Source organism: Ostrea edulis, chromosome 6, assembly GCF_947568905.1.
Source record: "Ostrea edulis chromosome 6, xbOstEdul1.1, whole genome shotgun sequence".
Classification (NCBI taxonomy): Eukaryota; Metazoa; Mollusca; class Bivalvia; order Ostreida; family Ostreidae; genus Ostrea; species Ostrea edulis.
Window position 1 is genome coordinate 51066977 of NC_079169.1, and position 23102 is coordinate 51090078.

The 23102-nt window shown below is 34.5% G+C and overlaps 1 protein-coding gene and 1 long non-coding RNA gene across 2 annotated transcripts; one reads left to right on the forward strand and one right to left on the reverse strand.

Moving 5' to 3' along the window:
* The first annotated feature begins 109 nt into the window (after positions 1-109).
* Positions 110-22380, forward strand: LOC125647237 (A disintegrin and metalloproteinase with thrombospondin motifs 18-like). The gene is made up of 15 exons (XM_056139865.1): positions 110-272; positions 8705-8928; positions 10204-10281; positions 10444-10591; positions 10702-10900; positions 11926-12022; positions 12182-12259; positions 16246-16397; positions 16501-16544; positions 18272-18377; positions 18472-18645; positions 19018-19147; positions 20719-20835; positions 21230-21281; positions 21441-22380. Exons 1-15 carry the CDS (start codon positions 185-187, stop codon positions 22139-22141), a joined length of 2388 nt encoding a protein of 795 aa, XP_055995840.1. The 5' UTR covers positions 110-184; the 3' UTR covers positions 22142-22380.
* Positions 17576-18642, reverse strand: LOC130046834 (uncharacterized). The gene is made up of 2 exons (XR_008795854.1): positions 18180-18642; positions 17576-17748 (listed from the first exon to the last, which is right to left on the reverse strand). It is a non-coding gene; the product is annotated as an uncharacterized LOC130046834 (long non-coding RNA).
* Positions 22381-23102: the final 722 nt, after the last annotated feature.

Sequence of the window (23102 nt, forward strand, 5' to 3'; positions counted from 1 at the left end):
GGTAGATCGGTAAGACGATATGAGGACGATAAGTTCCGGCCCGAGGACCGTTGTGTGCGATGTTTTCCCGCGATAATTGTGTCGGTCACACCAGACGGCTTGTGCTTTTATTACGAAGTTTTATACAATGAGCACAGATGGTTGATTTCACTGTTGTAAAGCGCGGGTTTTATTTTTCTTTCGCATGGTGATGTTCCCCCTCGTATATTTCGTATTCCTGCTAATGGGCACACCGGGGGTGAACCCTTCCGTCCTTAGGAACATCCAACAAGGTGAGGTTTACAGAGATTCTGATGAAAATTTAAATGATTTTCAAAGTTCCTTTATTTTGATTTGACATGAAATGATTCAGCCGTTTTACCGAGATTTGGGATTAACTCACCGATAAGCAGCTCTGAAAACCAGAAATATAATGGAAAATCAAAATTCTTTTTTATTAATTATTCATCAAGTTAAAAAATACGTGTATACATTGTGTGTACCAATGCCACGTGGGATTGCTCCTATAGTTTACACATTTACATAATATTTAATTTCACATACTATGGGAAGAAAAGGTTCAAGCCTAAAAAGTAGTGAATGTATATGATTTTATTTCATTTTATTTATCTGTTCATTTGTATTTCATTATATGATTTTTTTTTTCAAGCACCTTTTCAGTGTAGGGTATCATTTTTTCTCTCAAATTAATGACATTTCTTCAAAAGCATTTTCTTAATATCCAGCTATATTTACGTAATTAACTGTATCTTTCAATTTGTCATTTTAAACAAAATTTCAAATTTAAACAAGCACATATAGACCCTCTAGATAGAGTATTTGTTACAGCATGTGTAAGTTGACGTCGAAACTGAATTTTTTTTATACAAAAGAAAATTAAAGGTGATATTTTTAAAGATAAGATTTGTTTATTTCACTGAGAGTTTAAAAAAGGAAGATATCTTCAAATCTGAGAGAAAGTTCACTGCCTACAGGAATTGTATGATGCAATTCACTTTACCTGAAATCAACTGTACAATCATTAATATTGGGGGGGGGGGGGTCCTTAAAAGAAATAAAGCAATTTCAAAATCACATTTTCATTCATCAATATGATTAAAACATTGCGAATAAGAGCTATCGAAATCTGTATTTTCTTTGTTTATTTTCTCCTTTGAATTTTCGTTTGTTTCCCCGTCAGTTGAACATTGTCATTGCATCATTAGATTAAATCCCGGGATAATGTTGTTTTATGGAATTGATCGTTTGTACTTTTTTGTTTGTGTTTTGGTTGTTGTTTTTTTTAATTATTATATATATATACCAAATCATCTCGCGTTGTGTAAATGTTTATATTTGTGGTTTTGTTTTATTGTTCTTTTCTAAGAATCCCGTGTTTTATGTGACACGGAGGGTGAATCCCCGCGTCCCGTTATCTCGCCTTCAATCTACCGATCTACACAGAAATCAACAACACCCGAAATAGACAGACAACGGACAACCAATGTAAACATTAATTAAAACAACACCCGAAACAGACAGACAACGGACAACCAATGTAAACATTAATTAAAACAACACCCGAAATAGACAGACAACGGACAACCAATGTAAACATTAATTAAAACAACACCCGAAATAGACAGACAATGGACAACTAATGTAAACATTAATTAAAACAACACCCGAAATAGACAGACAACGGACAACCAATGTAAACATTAATTAACAAGAGGCCCATGGGCCACATCGCTCACCTGAGTCACCTTGGTCCATATCAGAAGACTTTCTATATATATTTGCATGTAAAACCGTAGTCCTTATCATGGCCCCAATCTACCCCTGGAGGCCATAGTTTTCGCAAACTTGAATCTACACTATGTCAGAAATTTTTCTTGTAAATGTCAACTTCTTTGGCCCAATGGTTCACGAGAAGAAGATATTTGAAGATTTTTCCTATATATTTGTATGTAAAACTTTGATCCCCCCTTGTGGCCCCATCCTACCCCCAGGGGCCATGATTTGAACAAACTTGAATCTGCACTATATCAGAAAGCTTTCATGTAAATATCAGCTTTTCTGGCTCAGTGGTTCTTGAGAAGAAGATTTAAAAAAAAAAAATTCCTATATATTTGTATGTAAAACTTTGATCCCCTATTGTGGCCCCATCCTACAACAGGGGGTCATGATTTGAACAAACTTAGCTCTGCTCTATGTTAGGAAGCTGTTCATGTGAATATCAGCTTTTCAGACTCAGTGGTTCTTGAGAAGAAGATTCTAAAAGAATGTCCCTATATATTTGTATGAAAAACTTTGATCCCCCCTTGTAGCCCCATCCTACCCCAGGGGCCATGATTTGAACAAACTTGAATCTGCACTATGTCAGAAAGCTTTCATGTAAATATTAGCTTTTCTGGCTTAGTGGTTCTTGAGAAGAAGATTTTTAAAGATTTTTCATATATATTTGTATGTAAAACTTTGATCCCCTATTGTGGCCCCATCTGACCCCCAGGGGCCAGGATTTTAACAATTTAGAATCTGTACTATATATCAGAAAGCTTTCATATAAATCTCAGCTTTTCTGGCTTAGTGGTTCTGGGAAGAAGATTTTTAAAGATTTTTTCTATATATTTGTATGTAAAACTTTGACCCCCTATTGTGGCCCCATCTGACCCCCGGGGGCCATGATCTTAGCAATTTATAATCTGCACTATATCAGGAAGCTTTCATATAAATCTCAGCTTTTCTGGTTCAGTGGTTCTTGAGAAGAAGATTTTAAAAGATTATTCCTATAAATTTGTATGTAAAACTTTGATGCCCCCCCTTGAGGCCCCATTCAATCCCCGGGGTCCATGATTTTAACGAACTTGAATCTGCACTATATCAAAAAAAAAAAAAAAACAAAAAAAAAAAAAAAAAAAAAACATCTTTGACCCCCTATTCTGGCCCCATCCGACCCCTGGGGGCCATGATTTTAACAATTTAGAATCTGCATTATATAAGGAAGCTTTCATATAAATCTCAGCTATTCTGGCTCAGTGGTTCTTGAGAAGAAGATTTTTAAAGATTTTCCCTATATATTTGTATGTAAAACTTTGATCCCCTATTGTGGCCCCATCCGACCCCTGGGGGCCATGATTTTAACAATTTAGAATTTGCATTATATAAGGAAGCTTTCATATAAATCTCAGCTTTTCTGGCTCAGTGGTTCTTCAGAAGAAGATTTTTAAAGATTTTCCCTATATATTTGTATGTAAAATTTTGACCCCCTATTGTGGTCCCATCCGACCCCCGGGGGCCATGATTTTAACAATTTAGAATTTGCATTATATAAGGAAGCTTTCATATAAATCTCAGCTTTTCTGGCTCAGTGGTTCTTCAGAAGAAGATTTTTAAAGATTTTCCCTATATATTTGTATGTAAAACTTTGACCCCTATTGTGGCCCCATCCGACCCCCGGGGGCCATGATTTTAACAATTTAGAATCTGCACTACCTAATAAAGCTTATCTATAAATTTCATCTTTTCTGGCCCAGTGGTTCTTGAGAAGAAGATTTTTTAATGACCCTACCCTATTTTTACCTTTTCTTGATTATCTCCCCTTGGAAGGTGGCCTGGCCCTTTATTTTAACAATTTAGAATTCCCTTTACCTAAGGATGTTTTGTGCCAACTTTGGTTGAAATTGGCCCAGTGGTTGTTGAGAAGAAGTTGAAAATGTGAAAAGTTTACAGACGGACAGACGGACGGACAGACGGACGGACGGACGCCGGAGTACGGGTGATCAGAAAAGCTCACTTGAGCTTTCAGCTCAGGTGAGCTAAAAAACAATCAAAAGGTAAAGTTGTATTGTATTGTTTATTACCAAGAACCATACAGTCCATAGGTTTAACGTTTTTACATAGAATAAATAAACATAAATAAAAACAATAGTTATACATAAAGTTAATATAATGCAGGATAGGTAAATGTACACAATTCATTCTATGTACATATAGATACATGTAGTTGATGTCTGTGAGATACATTAGTAAATATAGTTTGTAACATAATGAATATGAAATATAATATTATAGTAAAAAATGAGGATAACCTCAGCATTATGTATATGCATTTTGTTCTTATATTTGAACACTTATATAAATATTTTCCTAATTTACAAGATGCTGTGACATTTTCTGTTCATAATAACTGAACTAGTTTGTAAGTTGAACGTTTTTTGTATAATATTTCTTAATATACATTTTTTTGAAATTATCATAAAATGGACAGACTAACAAAAAGTGAAATTTATCTTTTATTTTTGCTTTTGAACACATTTTTCAAATTCTCTCATTTCTTGGAACATTATAATATCTACCATGTTCAACCTCTAGTCTATGTGATGATAACGGTATTTACTGATATATTGTACATAAGTATTTGGAATTGCTTTTGTTGAATACAACTGTAATAACCTAAATCCATCATTTCCAAATTTCTATACATAACATTTTGATGAATTTTCAAAAAATGCATTAATTTCTTGTAAAAACACGTCATTTAGCCTTGTTTGCTTTACTTGCAATAAAAAGTGTTTTTTGTTAATATCATGGGAATCCCATATACATGTATGTCCAAATCCTAAGGAGAATATCAAACCTTTTACATCTGACAACCAACAGGTGAAAGGTTTTGAATTACACATTTCTAACATTTCATGGTATATACTATTCAAAGTGCAATTATCATAGTTAAAGATGTTCGCACCTGAGATTTGGAGCAATGTCAATTTTTTGGGAAGTGTATATTTGATATCTACATTGAAGGAAGCAACTCAGATCAATCATTACATAAAATAGATATAAGTTTATTACTAGTAATGAAAATAAATGATGACCTTTTTGAACTGGATATACAAAAAAATTCATGATTTCAAATTTGAGAGTTTAAAAGGACATCTTAGGAGTAATGTAAATTTCTGGAATTTCACATAATTTTCAAAGTCTTGTCTTAAAATTCAAGGTAGAGATTGATAGGTTGATACTAAAAATGATCATTGAATTTTTTTTATTTTGATATACATGTATGTTTATGATGAAGCTTTGATTTACAACATATTAAAAATCAAGGAATGTAATTGACCTCGTTTTTTTTTTTTTTTTTTAGAAATATGGCAATTTCAATAACACTTTCTTCAGTCTTTGTAAAGCGTAAAAAGTGAAGAAAAAGAAGTAGAAAACAACATACAAGAAGCGCTGTAACATTTTTATTGTAAAAAGGATCATAATCTGTCACATCTGGTTTCAAACAACCCTTTATATAATTATATACATGTATTAACGTCAATTTCAAGTTCAGCAATTCTTATCAACATGCAACAACATTACTTTAACAATTAAAGCTACATAGGCTAATTATCTTAAAACGGTGCACAATATTTGCACACAGGGTCATACTTTTGTTTTAGCTGCAAAAATATTACTTATCGATTTTTTAAAATTTCATTTCATTAAGTGGTTAGTCTATTATTAAGTTTCATTTCATTAAGTGGTTAGTCTATTATTAAGTTAGTTTAAACAATATTTATTCGTAAATAATTCGATAATGTTTACAAACAATGTCTTATATATGAAATAGATTGAGAAACAAGCCAAAAGGCTTATATTAATCTTGCTCTAAATATCTTACAAGTAAGAGGTGAATGAAAATTCTAAGTAAAATAAGTCGTATACTAATTATTACAATACATGCAAAAAGAAATAGGAATACGAGAGAAAAGCTGGAATTGAGTATTGGGAGAAAAAATAACACACGTTTATATGTATGATAAGTGTCGATACAGATCAAATGCATATAAACTATAGACAAAGTTGAAATAATAAATTGTAGAGTTGTGCCATATAAACAATAAGTAATAAACACAGGTTTTCCACTTATTACAACCTTGGTGCACATGAGTATATTTTATATACAATATGACAGTATTACATGTAGATGTAGTAGAACAGCTTCAGAACCTTTTACTTTCAACAAGAAATTTCTGGGCTAAATAAAAAATACTGCTGTTCTCACTTTCAGATAAATTTTCATTACCGTATAACAATAATTATACATTAAGTGGATATGGCAGTGTCAGAATTGCATTGGTCCTAACTCTTGAGTACATATTACAGCGTAAAAGAAAATGATCAATACTTTCTACTTCTCCACAAATGCAAAGGGGTGAATTGCATAGTTTTCTTTGAAACATATGAAGATTAAGAGCACTGCATTCTAATCTCAATTTTGCATGAAGAGTTTGTCCGATTCTTGTTCCTAAATAAAAATAGTTTGGAATATTAATGACACTTATATTAAGATATTTTTTAAAGCTCTTAAGTTAAATATAAAAAATATATATATACACTATAATGGGGTCTAATATGGAACTAGCAAGAAATTCCTAACCCCACCCCATTTTAACAAACTACACGTTTTCTTAAATTTGGAATAAATGTGGTCTTTACGATAGCACTGGAAAATATACGATGCGCATGCCTGATGATAACGTTACGAAATAACCCCATAGCCGGGGTATGGGCAGCTTTAGATTTCACGGATAATGAAAGTCACGGGTCTTTATTCAAGAAATGAATTTCATTTTTAAAACTATTTGAGCTTATGAACTGCGACGCTTCACGCTTGAATTGTATTTGAATTGTATTGTATTGTATTGTATTGTTTATTACCAAGAACCATACAGTTCATAGGTTTAACGTTTTTACATAGAATAAATAAACATAAATATAAACAAAAGTTATACATAAAGTTAATATAATGCAGGATAGGTAAATGGACACAATTCATTCATTGTATATATAGATAGTTGATAACTGTGAGATAATAAATATAGTTTGTAACATCATGAATATGAAATATAATATGGTAAAAATCAGGATAACCTCAGCATTATATATGCATTTTTGTTCTTATATTTGAACATTTATATAAATATTTTCCCAATTTACATAATGCTGTGACATTTTCTGTTGCTAATAACTGAACTAGTTTGTAAGTAGAAGGTTTTTTGTTATATCTCTCACTATACGCGATTTGATGTTTATTTACCTACATGTATATGAAGTAAAGTTGAAGCGTTGTAGCTCCTACACCCAAAGAAAATTAATTTTCATATTTACATGTACATTCTATTTTCATTTTTGTTGGAATTTCCAGGGGTTGAAATAAACGCAATATATTTCTCATGATTCATATGTGCATTATTAACAACTGCATCGCATTCATAAGGAAATGACTATCATTGGAATTTGTAAAGATATCGAAGGCAAAACCATTGGAAAAGTAAATATCTATGAATATTTACGTGTACATTTCCAACTGTTTTATGCACAGGGGCTAAGCCCGTTTTGTGCCCGAACTCTGTGATCTATATTTATGGTATCGCAGAGTTCGGGCCCAAAACGGGCTTAGCCCCTGTGGTTTTATGATAACCCTTTGAAGCTTTAATCGTAGGCTCTCGATGTTTTAAATATATATGTAATAAATAAGGGTCTTAAAACACAAATACCCATACAGAAAAAGATACTTTACATAATATATGTTATATCAACACCATATTACTATTTTGGACATTTATTAATTTAACAATTCACATGAAAGATACAAACATGCTGTAAGTGCAATAGGATTCAGAAACAAGTGTGCAGACTTATGTAAATCCGTCTCCTATACTACATATAACCATGATTCAAAATCGTCATGTAATTATGGTATAAACATACACGCGATTCGTCATTTAAAAACAAATATAGTGTTAAAACAGAGATATACAAGGGTTGTGACAATGTGTGATGTGATTGTGTGAAATATCCTTCATATCACGCGTCTCTGTCTGATTACCATAAAACAAAGGATAGAATACAAGCCTAATAAGTATCACAGATTCTATCATATTACAGATACTATCATATTACATAATGCTTCAGGATTTGTGTGATACAAAAATCTCTTACCTGCTAACTTTTAATACTATATTTATGCACTGATTGAAATATAGATATGTTTTCGGATACTGATAAGTTTAGGTTTCCAAAAAAGCAGTAGGTTTGTGTTAATGTTGTTCGCTAGATTTATAAGATATTTGCCCCTGAGTTGATCATACAATGGGCATTCTAAGAGTCGTCTGTCTTACCAGGGAGTTTAATATTCCAATTCAAGTGTCGTTTAAGGTATGATATTGAAGGCTCTTTTGGGCACTTGAGGACAGAAAGGAAATTTTGTAGTACATGGTTTGTGAAATATTATCAGCTTGTTTTGTGTTATATATCATACGTGAGTGGGATTCATATATTTTAGGTGGAATAAGGTTGCATAAGTACTCAGGAACTAGGTCATGGGTCATTTTTGAAACTGTACAATTCTCTGTTTTCCCTTCTGTTTTCAAGAGGTTCCCAGTCCAATTCATTGGCTAGCTTAAGTGTATTTGTAGGTTTTGTAACCCCGGTTATGATTCTAGCTGCTTCCTGATTTAGATGCCAATACAACCTATCTTTGGGTCAAATGCTGTCTAAAGTGTATCATACCAATTGTTAGACCATCCTTGGCACACTGATTTTAACTACGGATAACTCCGTTTACCTAATTAAGATATGGGGCTCACAACGGGTGTGACCGGTCGACAGGGCATGCTTATTCCTTCTAAACATATCATTTATGCATATTTTGTGATAGTAAACTTTTCTTCAGCTGCAGATGTCGAGCCTGTAACATTAGAAATCCACAGTGCTTTCGGTAGATACAAACGAAGTCTAGGATTCACCACTCCTCCCGATGATTTACACGTGATAGTGACGTCACCATCAGACGTATTGTCTTTATATGTGCAGCGTACGCGACGTCATGTGACCATGCCCAAAATTTACAGTGCAACGGAGAATGGTTTTGTGAAGGAGGATTCAGTGCAAACAGCGGTGAATAGTTACCTTAATTGTTTAATTCATTTTTACATATATATATGCGAGTCTACATCTAGCTCCACATTTGTCAATCCAATTTATACTCCAAATCCTTGTCAAAAGACGAAATTTTTCAAAATAATGTTTCAGTTTAAATACATTTGATATCCTTGCCAAAGGGACAAAAAGGTATAAGTTACCGTACCAATACGGGACTCCCAACTTCAATAAAAGCTCTTAATGAAATATATTGCTGAATCCAGTAAAGGTTCTATCAAACCTTTATCTTTACTCCTCATGAAAACATTAATTGCTGTGAAGAAGAAACTTCAGACGTATTGTACCACAACATATGCAAGAAGTGATGTAAATCAAATATGGATTCTCGAAAACATTCCCGCAAAAATCTTTAGAAAAGAAATCACAAAACTTCCCAAATAAACAACATCAAAACGTATAACTTTTCAACGCTCTACACGACCATTCTTCACGATAATTTAAAGACTAGATTTTTGACATCATGGGTACCTGCTTCGTCAATAGTAATGAAATGCAGAAATATTCATATCTTGTGATCAGTCGTCCACGAAGGACTTTGTTCAACACCACTGATTCTACGCATAAGTACTCTGAAGTTGATATTAAAAAGATGCAGGATTTTCTCATAGACAATATCTATGTAGTTTTTGGTGATCAGGTCTTCCAACAGTCTGTTGAAAATCCATGGACACGAGTTGTGCTCCTTATTACCTGACCTATTTTTGTATTATTATTTTTTAGACTTAATTAAAAAACATTTGCATGATAAGAAAGAAAATTCTTGCCGTAACCTTCAACTCGACATTTAGATATATTGACGACATTTTATTTCTTAACAATACTCGTTGCATTCACATGTTGATTCGATATATCCCAGTGAACTCAAAATAAAAGATACCATAGAGTAATCTATATCTACTCACCGCGTGTGTGACTGGTGTTTTTACTCCTCCTGAGCACCGACTTCCACTTCTGGTATGTCCAGGTGTCTGTGTGTGTCTTACTCTTAATTTGGTATTTTTTATATGGTGTATGAGATTGATGATTTCGTTATCGTATCAAAGCAAACATGTATGTACTTTAAGGCACTTTCTAACATTGGTCAGAAAAAATCGGCCTATCCTCTTGCAATAATTGCGGTATATTTTTGACAGAGTCGTGTAGTATATCTATGTCCTTTGACTCTTTGACACGCGTCACTTAAATTGGGTAGTTAAAAATCATACAAATATCTTTCATCATTTGGTACAGGAAAGTATATTCTACGTTAACGACACGGATAAAACTGCAATCACTTTGACATGGAACAACATGACGTCACAGAAATTTGTAAGTATAGAATAAATGAGAATGATCTTCAAAACTGTCGATATTCTGATCGATTTCATGCTTACAACTTTTTTCCCTTAGAATCAATAGTTACACTTTATTACTATTATTTCATCATTTCAATCAAATACACATAAAATTGTTTGAAGTATTCTATTTCAGTATGGGAGTTTCGTCAAAGACAACCATGTGCACTTAATACAGCCGGACTCTGAAGCAATGCACACTTCACCGGGAGAGATAGGTCCGCACGTGATCAGCAAGATGGAACTGTTGGTAGATTACTTTCGAGACGCTGTGGTCATCCAAGGTACGACCGTCGTGGTTCTTTGCACTTGTTGAATTCCCACAGACTAATGCAACACTATTCGCTGTCAATATAATTCTAGAATTTCTCTTTTAACTTGTTTGAATGTGTAGATAGCATGGACTCTCCTGTAAAAGATGAAAGCCAGCGAATTAGTCGAGAGCGACGGGAGGCGACAAGGAACCGGAAACACGGCGAAGAAGGAAGTAGCCTTCCTGAAACTCAGAGACGGATCCGTGGACGTCGTCAGGTGATCCGAAAGAACCTATATATGGAGTATGGAATCGTGGCTGACTACAAGAATTACCAAAGGTGAAGTAGCACTATCTCTATGTCGGTTTTGTAATGATGCTGCGATGTGTCAGTTTTCTGACAATGGATGCGATTGGCTGGAGTAGTATGCATGGGAGTAAGAAAGAGCATGGAATATTTACCCTACTAACTCGGGTACGAACCGAAATTGCTAAAGAATTACCGTATTGGGATACCATTCAAACTGTAAATTTACCAAAGGAGGAGCATCATGTATTGAGACTTTATAGAATTGCTAAAGTGAAGGGGATTATCTTATTTCATAGAATTACCAAAGGTTGGGCATTCTAGAATTATTAAAGAGTCAAAACATAAGAAACTCAACGAGTGTTGCGTGTTTTAAGAGAAATTATCTTAGAGATTATCACCATACTTTTTAAGCTTCATTTTGTATTCTATTTATCTTACATTCATAATTATTTCTTAAGTTTATATGTATTCTACTTCTTTTAATCTGTGTTTATTTTACTAATATCTGTCTGTATGTATGTTATATGCAGGACCATATTGAAAACTAGCGTTATCGCTAAATATGTAATCCTGGTTAAATAAAGGTCTTATTATTATTATTATTATTATTAAAGGTGTGGCATCTTTCAAACTTCATAGAATATTATCAAAAAAGACAATTGAATTACCAAAGGTAGAATACAATCCATACTATATAGAATTACCAAAGATAAGGCATCATCGAGTCTACATACAAACCTATGGTGGGGCACCATTAATCTAAACGTTATAGAACCACCAAAATGGGTATCATCTAGATCAAACAGAATAACAGAATAATCAAGTGGGGACCATTTAGACTTTATAAAATTCTCAAAGATGACAGACCATCTAGACTTTTTATTTTGCCAACGACTTAGACCTAACCTAATCATAATTATAAAATGTCGAGTACACATTACAGAAATATGTGTATATGAGAGAGAGAGAGAGAGAGAGAGAGAGAGAGAGAGATGTCAAAACTTTAAACACACAATAATGCAAATACTAGTACTTGCAATTCTTTAATATTACAGATGGCTTTCGACTACCAACAGTAGCCTGTCTGATTCAGAAAGGGATTACATTACGAAGAACCGAATGGTGGAGTTTTATGGTCATGTGGTCAACTCGGTATAGCTATGAATAACTTCTACTATTAAATATTTCGTACCATTACGAATATGTTTAATGCATTTCTTCAGAAAGTCGAAGTTTTCGATCGTTAAGACAATTATTCAACTCTATAATAACTTTTGTATTTTGATTATAATATCATTTTGGTTTTGACAGATTGATGCTATATTCAAATCAGCTGACAGTGAGCGTTACACCTTCAACATAATTATGTCTGGTATCGTTATCTTCAATGTAAGATCCGGAACATTTATTCAATCTATTCATTTATCTAAATTGAGGTTAAGGCTACTGACAAATAAGTTGATGTCACGAGGTTTTGTTTTAACTGTCTCGTTTAAAATCAGCATTTCGCAAATTATACGGTCGTTATAGTGATGAAAGGAGAAGATAACGAACAGTGATCAATCTCATAACTCCTTTAAGGAATACAGAATAGAGAGTTGGGCAAACATGGACCCCAGAATATACCAGAGGTGGGATCAGAGGCCTAGGAAGAGTAGGGATCTCCTGTCGAACTAATCGACTTAGTGATCTAATTCGCAAATCCAAGCCAAAACTGGGTTGAATGCTGTCTGATCAGCTGAATGCTGTCTGATTCATACCAATTCCTTACGTACTGATTTTGATTATGGAATCCTCCGTATGTCTGATTATGATGTAGGGTTCACAGCGGATATGATCGGTTGACAGGGGATGCATTATCCTAATAGGCACCTGATACCATTTGTGATATGTCCAGGGGTTTGTCCTTCTCTTATTTTTGCATTCTTTGAAGAAGTTATAAGATTGACCACTTGTACTGTTTGATATATAACAGTATGTCTAGAAAACCTATAAGAGGTGTTTTTTTTCAGGGTTCGTATTTCGTGATCATTGTACTTTCTTGATTCGTTCTTGCTATTTATAGTTTAGTTTTGTATTGGCTCTCTTTGCATGTTATGCAATAGTACAGCATACAGTCACTAGAAATTGTTCATAATTGCAGCTGCTAAACAGAGGTACTCGTGCGCTTTAGCAAACTTACTAGTACCTATAATTTGATTACATATATTTAATTTCAGATAGTGATAGTGCACGGTCTTATTTGGGACCAATCTTATATCACTACATGACAAAATTGACTTGTTTACAAAAACAAAAGATTGTGTGACCGGTCAACATGGGATGCTTATTACTCCAAGGCACGTTATCCCACCTCTAGTATGTCGAGGGGTCCCTGTTTGTTCTTCTCATAATGTTATATTCTTTACAGGGTTTATGAGCTTAGTAATTGTTTGTTATGATCACCTGTTCATCCATCTTCACTAGCCAAAGGTTTACGATCCTTTCCGCTTCTCTACAACCCCTGGCTGCGTTAGCACGATTTTCGTGTCAACAATTTCCTTCATCTAATCAGATAGCGTGTTACGTTACACCACTTGCACGACGATGTAATGTATAAACAGTTAGTAATTGTGTTCAAAACACTTCCATTAAATCAGATGTTCATAGAGTCTCCATACAACACCCTGGTGCGTAGACTGTGCCTGAGGCTTTGCATATGACATCGTGTAACTCACTGGGCGCAGCCATTTTCATTTGAACAACACACAAAATGTAGTTGAAAAACGCATTTTCATTGGTTGAACATGATGTAATCCAAACAGAGTTTGTTTTCTCCATCCGCTAAAGGACGCCACTCAAAGCTACGAATATGCCAAGGGTTGTAGAGAAGCGGAGCAGAGCGTAGATGCTGTTCATGTAACCTCTGCCCACTATAGGTTGCTATATACTGCAAAATTCTTCTAACAAATCTGAGCAGCAAAGTTCCTTAAAAAGGAAAGTCCGTGCTTTTACGTATCCGGTTTTAAATTTTAAACACCGACTAGAAAGTTCCATGCAGTTATAACTTCTTTGTTTGATGTTTGTAGTTTACGAGAACTGTACGAGTCAAATTTAGCATTCAAATGTGAATCTTAGATATATTTACCATGAATTATTATAGTGTGAAGTCCTCACTAGCTCCAATGGTACAAAGCAATGTAATATCTGCATTGAAAGGCTCATAGGCTTAAAAAGCTCATAGCTTGCAATCTAAGCCTGAACAAGTTAAAAATCATACATAGGCGTGATCCTCACAGAGGAATTCACACTGAATTTTAGGGAGTGTGTTTGGTTCAAAGAAACCCAGAATTATAAATCCTCAGAAAATCATCAGCAAAGATGTTGAATATTTGAACTCTTCTTCACAAGTACTTTCAAGAAACAAAATTATTTGTACATGAGCTGTAGTTGCTAGAATCTACATATATGTTACACTATATTTATTTTTTCTATGAGTATGAGATAGCATGTATGTATTTTTATGTATTATATGATTGATAGCCAAACAAAAAAAGATAACACACACACCAAAAAAATTGTGAGAAAAAGGAAGGGGTGGGGGTGCACCCCCCTCCCCCCCACTCCTTGTGTTCTAATTGTCTGGTAGGACAAAATTTTCAGTATGTTTTACATATATATATATTGTCATATTCTGTTAATCTTGATTTAAAGACTGTATTTGCTGTTACAATTTACTATTTTCAAAGTGTGCAAAGAATAATTGTAAAACTTAAATTTAAAAATGGGGGTTTACATATTCAAGAGACCATTTTGCAAAATATCTCTGGTCAACTATGGTAAAATATGTTTTTTTGTTAACCTTAGATATAATTCTAAATATTTTTAAAGAAAAACTGGCATGTAAACAATTTAGATTTTGAGAATTTTTCAAAATTGCGATATTCTGTGATTTTTTTCTGAAGGATGTGAGCAGATTAAACAGCAATTGTGTATGTTTTCAATTGAATATCTTTAAAAATTCTCTCAGTAAATGAATAGCTATTGGTTTTTATATATTATAGCTTAATATGATGTGCTTTGGTGCATATTTTTAATAAAACATGAGATAATGCATTCTTGTGTTAGAATTTGGCTTTTGCATTTGGGGGTATACGTGCTCTGTAGCACATAGTATAAAAATAAACCTGCAAAGGTATGTCTTATATGGGCTTTTTAGTTAGTTTATGAGTTGTTAAAGTTATTTAAATGAAAAAAAAATTTGATTGACAGAAATTTCTAATAGTATTTACCTACCTGAATTGACACAGAATTGCTTCTCACAATCACAGTCGTAGAACAGGTGTTCTACAGTGTCCATATCACCACAGTTATTGCATTTTGGTGAACAATTTATTATAGGCAAAATCTGTGAATTATAGCTTTCATTGGAAAGATTAAAATGACGTATTACTTTTACAAGTAAATGAACTCCTGAATATTTTTTCCCATCAGATTGTCTGACAATTCTATATCACTGGTTTGTCCAGGGATTCGTGTTTGCCAACTCACTATTTTGTATTCCATAAAGGAGTTATGAGATTGATCACTGTTCGTTATATTCACCTTTTCATAAGATTGATCATTGTTCGTTATCTTCACTTTTGATATGGAAATAATTTCCCGATGCCTGTTAGAGTATCTCTTGTGTTCTCTATCAGGAATCAATAAAACAAATCTTTACATGAAAGTTTTGAAGTGGATTGATACACAGAGTTATTACGTGTATGCCAAAATTTGCTTTCTTATCGTCCTTTATGTATTTTCTCCAGCTGCAAGGTATTGATATTCTAAACAGAAATATTTATAAAACAGGCATTTATACCATATAGAGTATGTAGGACAGCGACACTTTACATTTCTAGTCATTATCAATATCTCCAACATGTGATACTCCAATTTTACACCAGTGTTTCCAACATTTTGGTTTTTTCTCTCTATTTAAAAAATGCTATTGTACCACAAAAAGTGAATATAACGAACATTGATCAATCTCATAACTCCTTCAAGGATTATACAATAGAGAATTGGTTAAATACGAACCCCTGGACATGCCAGAGGTGGGATCATGTATCTAGGAGGAGTAAACATCACCTGGCGACCGGTCACACCCGCCATGAGCCCTATAGACACGCTTTAATGATTGTGGGTTCACCTTTAATGTCAATCGAATTTCTAAAATCCCTCTAGGAAAAAGATGGGGAAATTTATGCTAGAAAAATTGATTTAATCAAATGTTGTGCATTGATTTTATGTGAATGTTTTCCACTTTTCCTTTACATTACTAGTATTTTGATATATATTTACAATTTATAAATACATGTACTTCTTAAAATAATACAGTACTCTGTTGATAGGAGACGAACACTCCCCCATGGACTCATCACCATGCCTTGTGTCCCGGATGTAACATTGTCGACGATTACGAGGTGCTCAGACAGTTTTCTGATTGGTCCAAGCAGTTCTTGCAGAACATCATACCGCACGACCACGCAACTCTGTTCACAGGGTAAATTCAAAGTCCTGGTCATACTATGATGAAATACTTAGTCTTCTAGATTCTTCAGTAGATATCTCATGTTCACTATATTAACAGGGTGACTTTTTTGTAGGTTTGATCTGTACTACAGAGACCTGGACTCTCCCAAAACAATAGGTGGGCAAATTTTCATTTAGTATGTCGAATTTAGAATAGAATATTCATACTGCAAACGCAATCCCAAGGAAGGCAAAGAAAAAACGCGCCGTGGGAGGCTAAAATGTTTGGACTAATTGAACAAGAATATACATCCATATCTTGCCCCCTCCTTTGACCTAGCAGATTTACTTTAAGTCGGAGGATTTGAGTTGTAAATGTGGAGCTCTGTATATCATGAGTTCGGGATCCACAGGGATTATTGATTTTGTTTTCTTTTGGTAATTTCTCAATGAAATTGCAATTTTACGCTACAGGTAAGGTGATTTTTACAGTTTCCGATTTCAAAACCCCGATTTTACAATATTCAGTTTAGGTCGCCTAATAATTAGAGCGCTCACGGGTTCCATTCTTGATCGTGACATTGCGTCAAATTTAAAGTCGGGTTTACCTGTGATTAATGCTAAAGTGAGGATAACGAGCAATGATCAATTTCATAAATATTACAAGCAATACAAAATGAGAATAGGGCAATCACGGATTCCAGGAAATACCAGAGGGGCATCATGTGACCAGGAGGAGTAAGTATCTACTGTTGATCGGTCACAGTCGCCGTGAATCTTGATCAGGGAAATGGAGTAATCCGTGGTAATATTCAGTATGTGAAGAATGCATGGATTGGTAATTACCGGGGTAGTATGAAACACGTCAGACAGAGTTTAACCTAATGATAGGTTGTATTTGCAAACTAGATCGTTATAACGACCATATAATTTTCAAAATTTTAAACTATTGAAACCCTTATAACATCAACTTATTTGTCAGTAGCCTGCCTCAATTTAAAACTTTATCATACGCAGAATATTCTCTCGCATATCAAATTAGTTGAGAAACAAAAACCTTATGCAGGTGATAATGAAATTTTGCTACATAGATATGGGAATTTGACGACGACGTCACTCCGTTAGTCATAACGTCGAGTTGTTCGTTTGCCGTAAAGTCTTTGTTCAATAAAATATCCAAATACAAAGCAAATATAAAAGACTCTGTGGTGATTTTTTTTTCGAGTTCACTTGGATACATCGAATCGACGTATGAATGAAAGTGAGAATTATTGATAAATAAACGTCATCAATGCATCCACATTTCATCAGATAAATTGCAGCATGTAAACTGGTTCAATGTTAGTTGGATGCAATGGTTTTGATGGCACATGAGCTTGTTTCTGAAAGAGAGCAACACACTATTATATCGAGTTGTATGTAATTCCTATCACCAGAAACCAAACAGAGCTTGGAAACTAAGGTCATATGTAGAACAATAATAATATGCAGGTTATTTCTACACGTTTCGTGAATAATCATTATGACCTCTTTAAAGAGAATAAAGAATGATGAATAAGATAAAGTGATACAGCTTTTCAAGTGTCTTCTTAAAACACTTAGCATTATCAGAACATATAAGTCTGCTGTCATCTGTTGCTCTTCCGTGTAATAAACCAATTTGTTTCGATTTGCAAATTATTCAGGGTCGGAAAATTTGTTTACAAATTTGAAGGGAAAATAGAACAATGGAAAGCAATTAATTTCAGCGTGTGTACCGAGAGTTGTATGTAGTAAGAAATTGCATGGGATTAATTGCAGCGTGTGTACTGACCTGAAGTATTTACTATATGGAGTGACTGCTCCTTCGTCGAGAGCCCCCCTCATCAGAATTGTAAAGTTATCAGGTCGTTTTTTCTTCTTCAGGTTTGTCGTTCCTAAGCCGGATGTGCGGTAACTGGTCGGTATCGGTGGTGGAGGAGAAAATGAACGCACTAACAGTCCACGTGGCAGCACATGAACTCGGACACAAGTAACAAAAACAGTATTCCGGACATACTTCACCGTCATTTTTATTACTAGAAGAAAGAAGCACTTACAATATGTCTTTTTCTGAATGCTTACAGTTTCGGGGCGTCGCACGATGGAAGTCAAAATGCAGATATGTGCTCAGCCAGGGATCTCAATCTAATGGCATCCAAGATGTCACGTGTTACGGACGAAACCAAGGCCAGGAATCCATGGGAGTTTTCTGCTTGTTCCCTTCACAGTATCTACGATTACATCGATAAAATAACAAGGTTAATCTCCTCAACTCTTTAACATGTGATGGTATTTCAGTGTCATATCCACGATTTGTAATATACATATAGAACAATAGAATAGGTCCTCAGTAGCCCTTATTTGTCGTAAGAGACGACTAAATGGCGTGGTACTTCGGATGAGACCACAAAATCCACAAAAACCGAGGTCCCGTGGCACAGTAGGTGTGGCACGATAAAGATCCCTTCTTGTCCAAAGGCCATAAGCGCAGAGCATAGGCCTAAATTTCGCAGCCCTTCACCGGCTATGGTGACGTCTCCACATGAGTGAAAAATTCTCGAGTGGGACGTTAAACACCATACAATCAACAGTATACATGTATATATATAATGTTTTCTATTTTCTTTCAGGGAGCGAAGAAATTGTCTTCTTGGAGTTCCCGCTATGCAAAACCGTCAATTTCTCCCACAGCCAGGGCGGGTATACTCCGCCGATGAACAGTGTCAGAGTTCATATGGCAACCAATCACGTGTTTGTAGGGTAAAACTACAGTCAATGCATTCCTTTTGACAGAGCGAAAACATCGCTATCGACAGCCAAGGGTTCCCATCCACTAACCTCGTCTTTAAGAACACCTTCATTTTATGAAGTACCATACTTATATCTATGCATTGGTACAATATTGTCAAGGGTTGGAGATTGGGTCATTTAACCTATATATCGCACCTAGTTCTTAGTCTTCTACAATCCTTGATACAACATACCACATGCAAGAGAATATCACAATGACAGCACCATCAATCTAGATCTAATCTCGAAAAGTAAAATAATATTTACCGACATCTATTTGTATTGTTTATTGGCTTTAAGCCTTACGGCTCATAATACATGTACATATTCAATTACAGAGTATAAACAAAAAAGCTGTATACAATATGAAAAGTGGAGTGAATATTAGAGGATGGACATACATGAAGAGAGTTATAAGTCAAGTTTAAAAATATATATATTAGATGATAGTTTGGCTAGATCGTAAGAGTAAAGCACTTTTTAAAAAAAAAATGTACCCAGATTACAGAGTTGTTGTCTATTTTGAATTGACACCATTTGTACCAGTGTAAACACAGAAGCATGTGACCAATAATACTTTTTAATATATGCAGATCTGAGGTTTTTGTACAATGGACATATTGAAATAAAATGATATTCGTCCTCAATTTCGTTCAAATTACAAAATTCACACAATCGATTCTGTCTTGCTGTGCCATTATAGTTAAACAATAAATTGTTTTCTTTGTTGTTTACCCGCGTGAGCGATAATGCAATATTTACATTTTCAACATTTTTTTTTTTTTTTGCCTTCGATGCCTTTGCCAATTGAAATGATAGCCATTTCCTCGTGAATGTGAACTGTATTTATCAAGATTTATATGCACATTGTTTATAAATCTTGATAAATATAGTACGACTATCTTAACGGCTTGGAATTCCTAAGAAAATGAAAGTAGAATGTAAATAGAAGAAATAAATTTAATTTTTCAAAGATATGTGGGGGTATGGGACATGGGACGTTTCATGAAGTATGCTGCTGTAAAGAGTCACTGTTCATATCTTCATATAATTTCAAAAATGAAATTTATTTCACAAATATATAAAATATAAGCAAGTCTTGGTGCTTACACCGGGAAAATTTTCATAAGTTAATGATTTCCCGTGTTTTGTGAAAATTCAATGGTTTTCCTTTGGTTGTTGGAAAGCTCGCTATTTTAAAAATATTTTTCATAATTAAAGGCACCTGGTCCCACCTCTGGTATATCTAGGGGTCCGTGTTTGCCCAACCCTCATCTATTTTGTATTCCTTTGTAATCTCTTAATCGTCAACTTTTCATCTTTATGTTTCAAGCACAGGTATTCTTATTTATCTATTATGAGGTGATTTAATTAACCAATGGTGGGTACTGCTCACAGTAATTACGAAAATGTTATTAAATCTGCTAAGGGTGAAAATGAAAATTAGAACCCTTGGTCAGCGATGATAACCCACTCGACACATATCATTGCATTGCCTCCAAGTAATAGGAACAGCTTAAATACTCCCTTGCTTCTTTCAGAATTATCACCATGACGACTGGACGTCAATGTGTTACGGACTCGCTTGTTTTGTCCCCGAGAAATCGGAATGTCACGTGATCTTTCCTCATGACGGCACGCCATGCGGATATCAAAAGGTTTCATTCATATACATATCTTGCAATATTCAAAGAAAATTGAATGTGAAAATGCGTCTATGCAGATTATACATGTATTGCGTCTATGCAGATTATATATGTATTACTTACTGGGGTTATTTATATCACATTAACTCGTGCTTCCATGTTTTCTCGTTTTAATTTTTTTATTTTTATTAAAATGCATAAACCATTAATTATATATACCACCCTCCAACAAACAAGCTAGATATTTATTCTTTACATTTACAATCTGAACATAAACTTGAAAGAGTATGTAAAAATGAAAGTTTGATACTTTTATCGAGAAATAAATATATTCAGTCAGCATATTCTACGAACAAAATATTCAATGTAAATATATATAGGGTAATGAAATATTTTGCTATTTTAGTGGTGCATACGGGGACTTTGTGTTAACAGCAGTCAAGCAGAGAAGGTCTCAGGTAGGTGTCAAAAATGTTGTTTGAATAATATATATCGCCATAGCTCAATTTCTGAGAGAGAGAGAGAGAGAGAGAGAGAGAGAGAGAGAGAAAGAGAGAGAGAGAGAGAGAGAGAGAGAGAGAGAGATGTGCAGCTTTTGACATTTTGATGCTTTTCAGATATTTGTCCCCATGGCGATGACCCCTTTGTGACCTGTGCTCTGTCAGACTGTAGGCGAGGCAGTGGTCGGCTTGGTGATTGTTGTCATTACTGTCAACATGCTAAGACAAAAACAACAGAAACTCAAAATGTTATCCCAACTTCAACCCCAAGGGTTACCACAAGTGATGCTTCGGCAACGTCACAATCATTCCAAACAGCCAAATGCAGCACAGACAACACAATAGCAAAACCCAACACTGACGTCACAATAGCAAAACCCAACACTGACGTCACAACAACCAGACACAACACTGACGTCACAACAACCAGACACAACACTGACGTCACAACAACCAGACAAAACACTGACGTCACAACAGCCAGACACAACATTGACGTCACAACAACCAGACACAACATTGACGTCACAATAGCTAAATACAACACATACGTCAAAACAGCAAAACACAACACAGACAACACAACAGGCACTGTCTTATCTAAATCAACATCTCAACCTGGTTTGACATCAACAACAGCGACTCGTAAACAAAGTGACCGAGGCATCAGTCAATCCATCACCACTACGGGTATAATCACTTTAAACACTACACAGTCCCGTCAGACCGTCACACAAACATTCAGTGATAGACAGGTTCTCAATCCAAATCTGCAAGCCTCAGTTGGAGTTTTTCTGTCTCTGGTTGTTCTATTGTGACGTCAACCATGATTAGACAATTTACTATGAAATCAACATAATTAGACATTTCATTGTGACATCAACATGATCCAACGTTTGATCGGGACGATATTTACAACGGTGGAGCTACAGAACTAAAGATACATATATGTACTATAACATTCTACATGTTTAAATTTGTATTGATACTATTAGACATTTCAATAGGAATTGTATCCGAAACTCTTTGAGTTGAGCTGCATAAAATCAAAATCCAACAACATCGTTTATTTTGATATTTCCACATGATGGCACACATAACGACTTCCCTAAGCTTATTTTGTTGGTCTCCATGACAACAGAATCCAGTACAGCTTTAATATCTATTACCCGGGAAAATGACGACAAAAGCCAACACAAGCCGTGACAAGGAAAATTCAAACGAGTAACACCTTTATTAATAACGAATTATTACATAACTTATATCAACAATTGAAGAATTTTCTCAGGAGCAGATATACTAGCGGAAAAAAGAAACTGCATTATTCAATATATGAAAAAATAATAGAAAAAATCAAAGTACTTAAAGTACTCGTGGGAGTTGAACATTGTGGAAATTCAGTTAGAACAGACAGCACTGGAAGGGGAGGGGAATAAATGACTGAATATTATCATGATTTTAGATACAAATCAACTGTTGTTGTTTTTCAAAGCGTTACAACAGCAAACATGGATAATGGAAGGCCCATGGACCACAACGATCCTCGAGTAACTGAAGTCGTGTTGTTGTTTTCTAGAATTTCACCCCTTTATATTCTCATGAAAAATGTGACCACATATTATGGCCCAAACATTCAAATCAATATGGTTATCAATGCCTTGCAGTTATGAAGAAGTTTTAACCCTGTATATATACATTCAAGTTTAATCCTAGTTATAGCTAATTCTAAGGAGATTCATTACTTGAAAAGGTAGTCCAATATGCTAAACTGTCACCTGA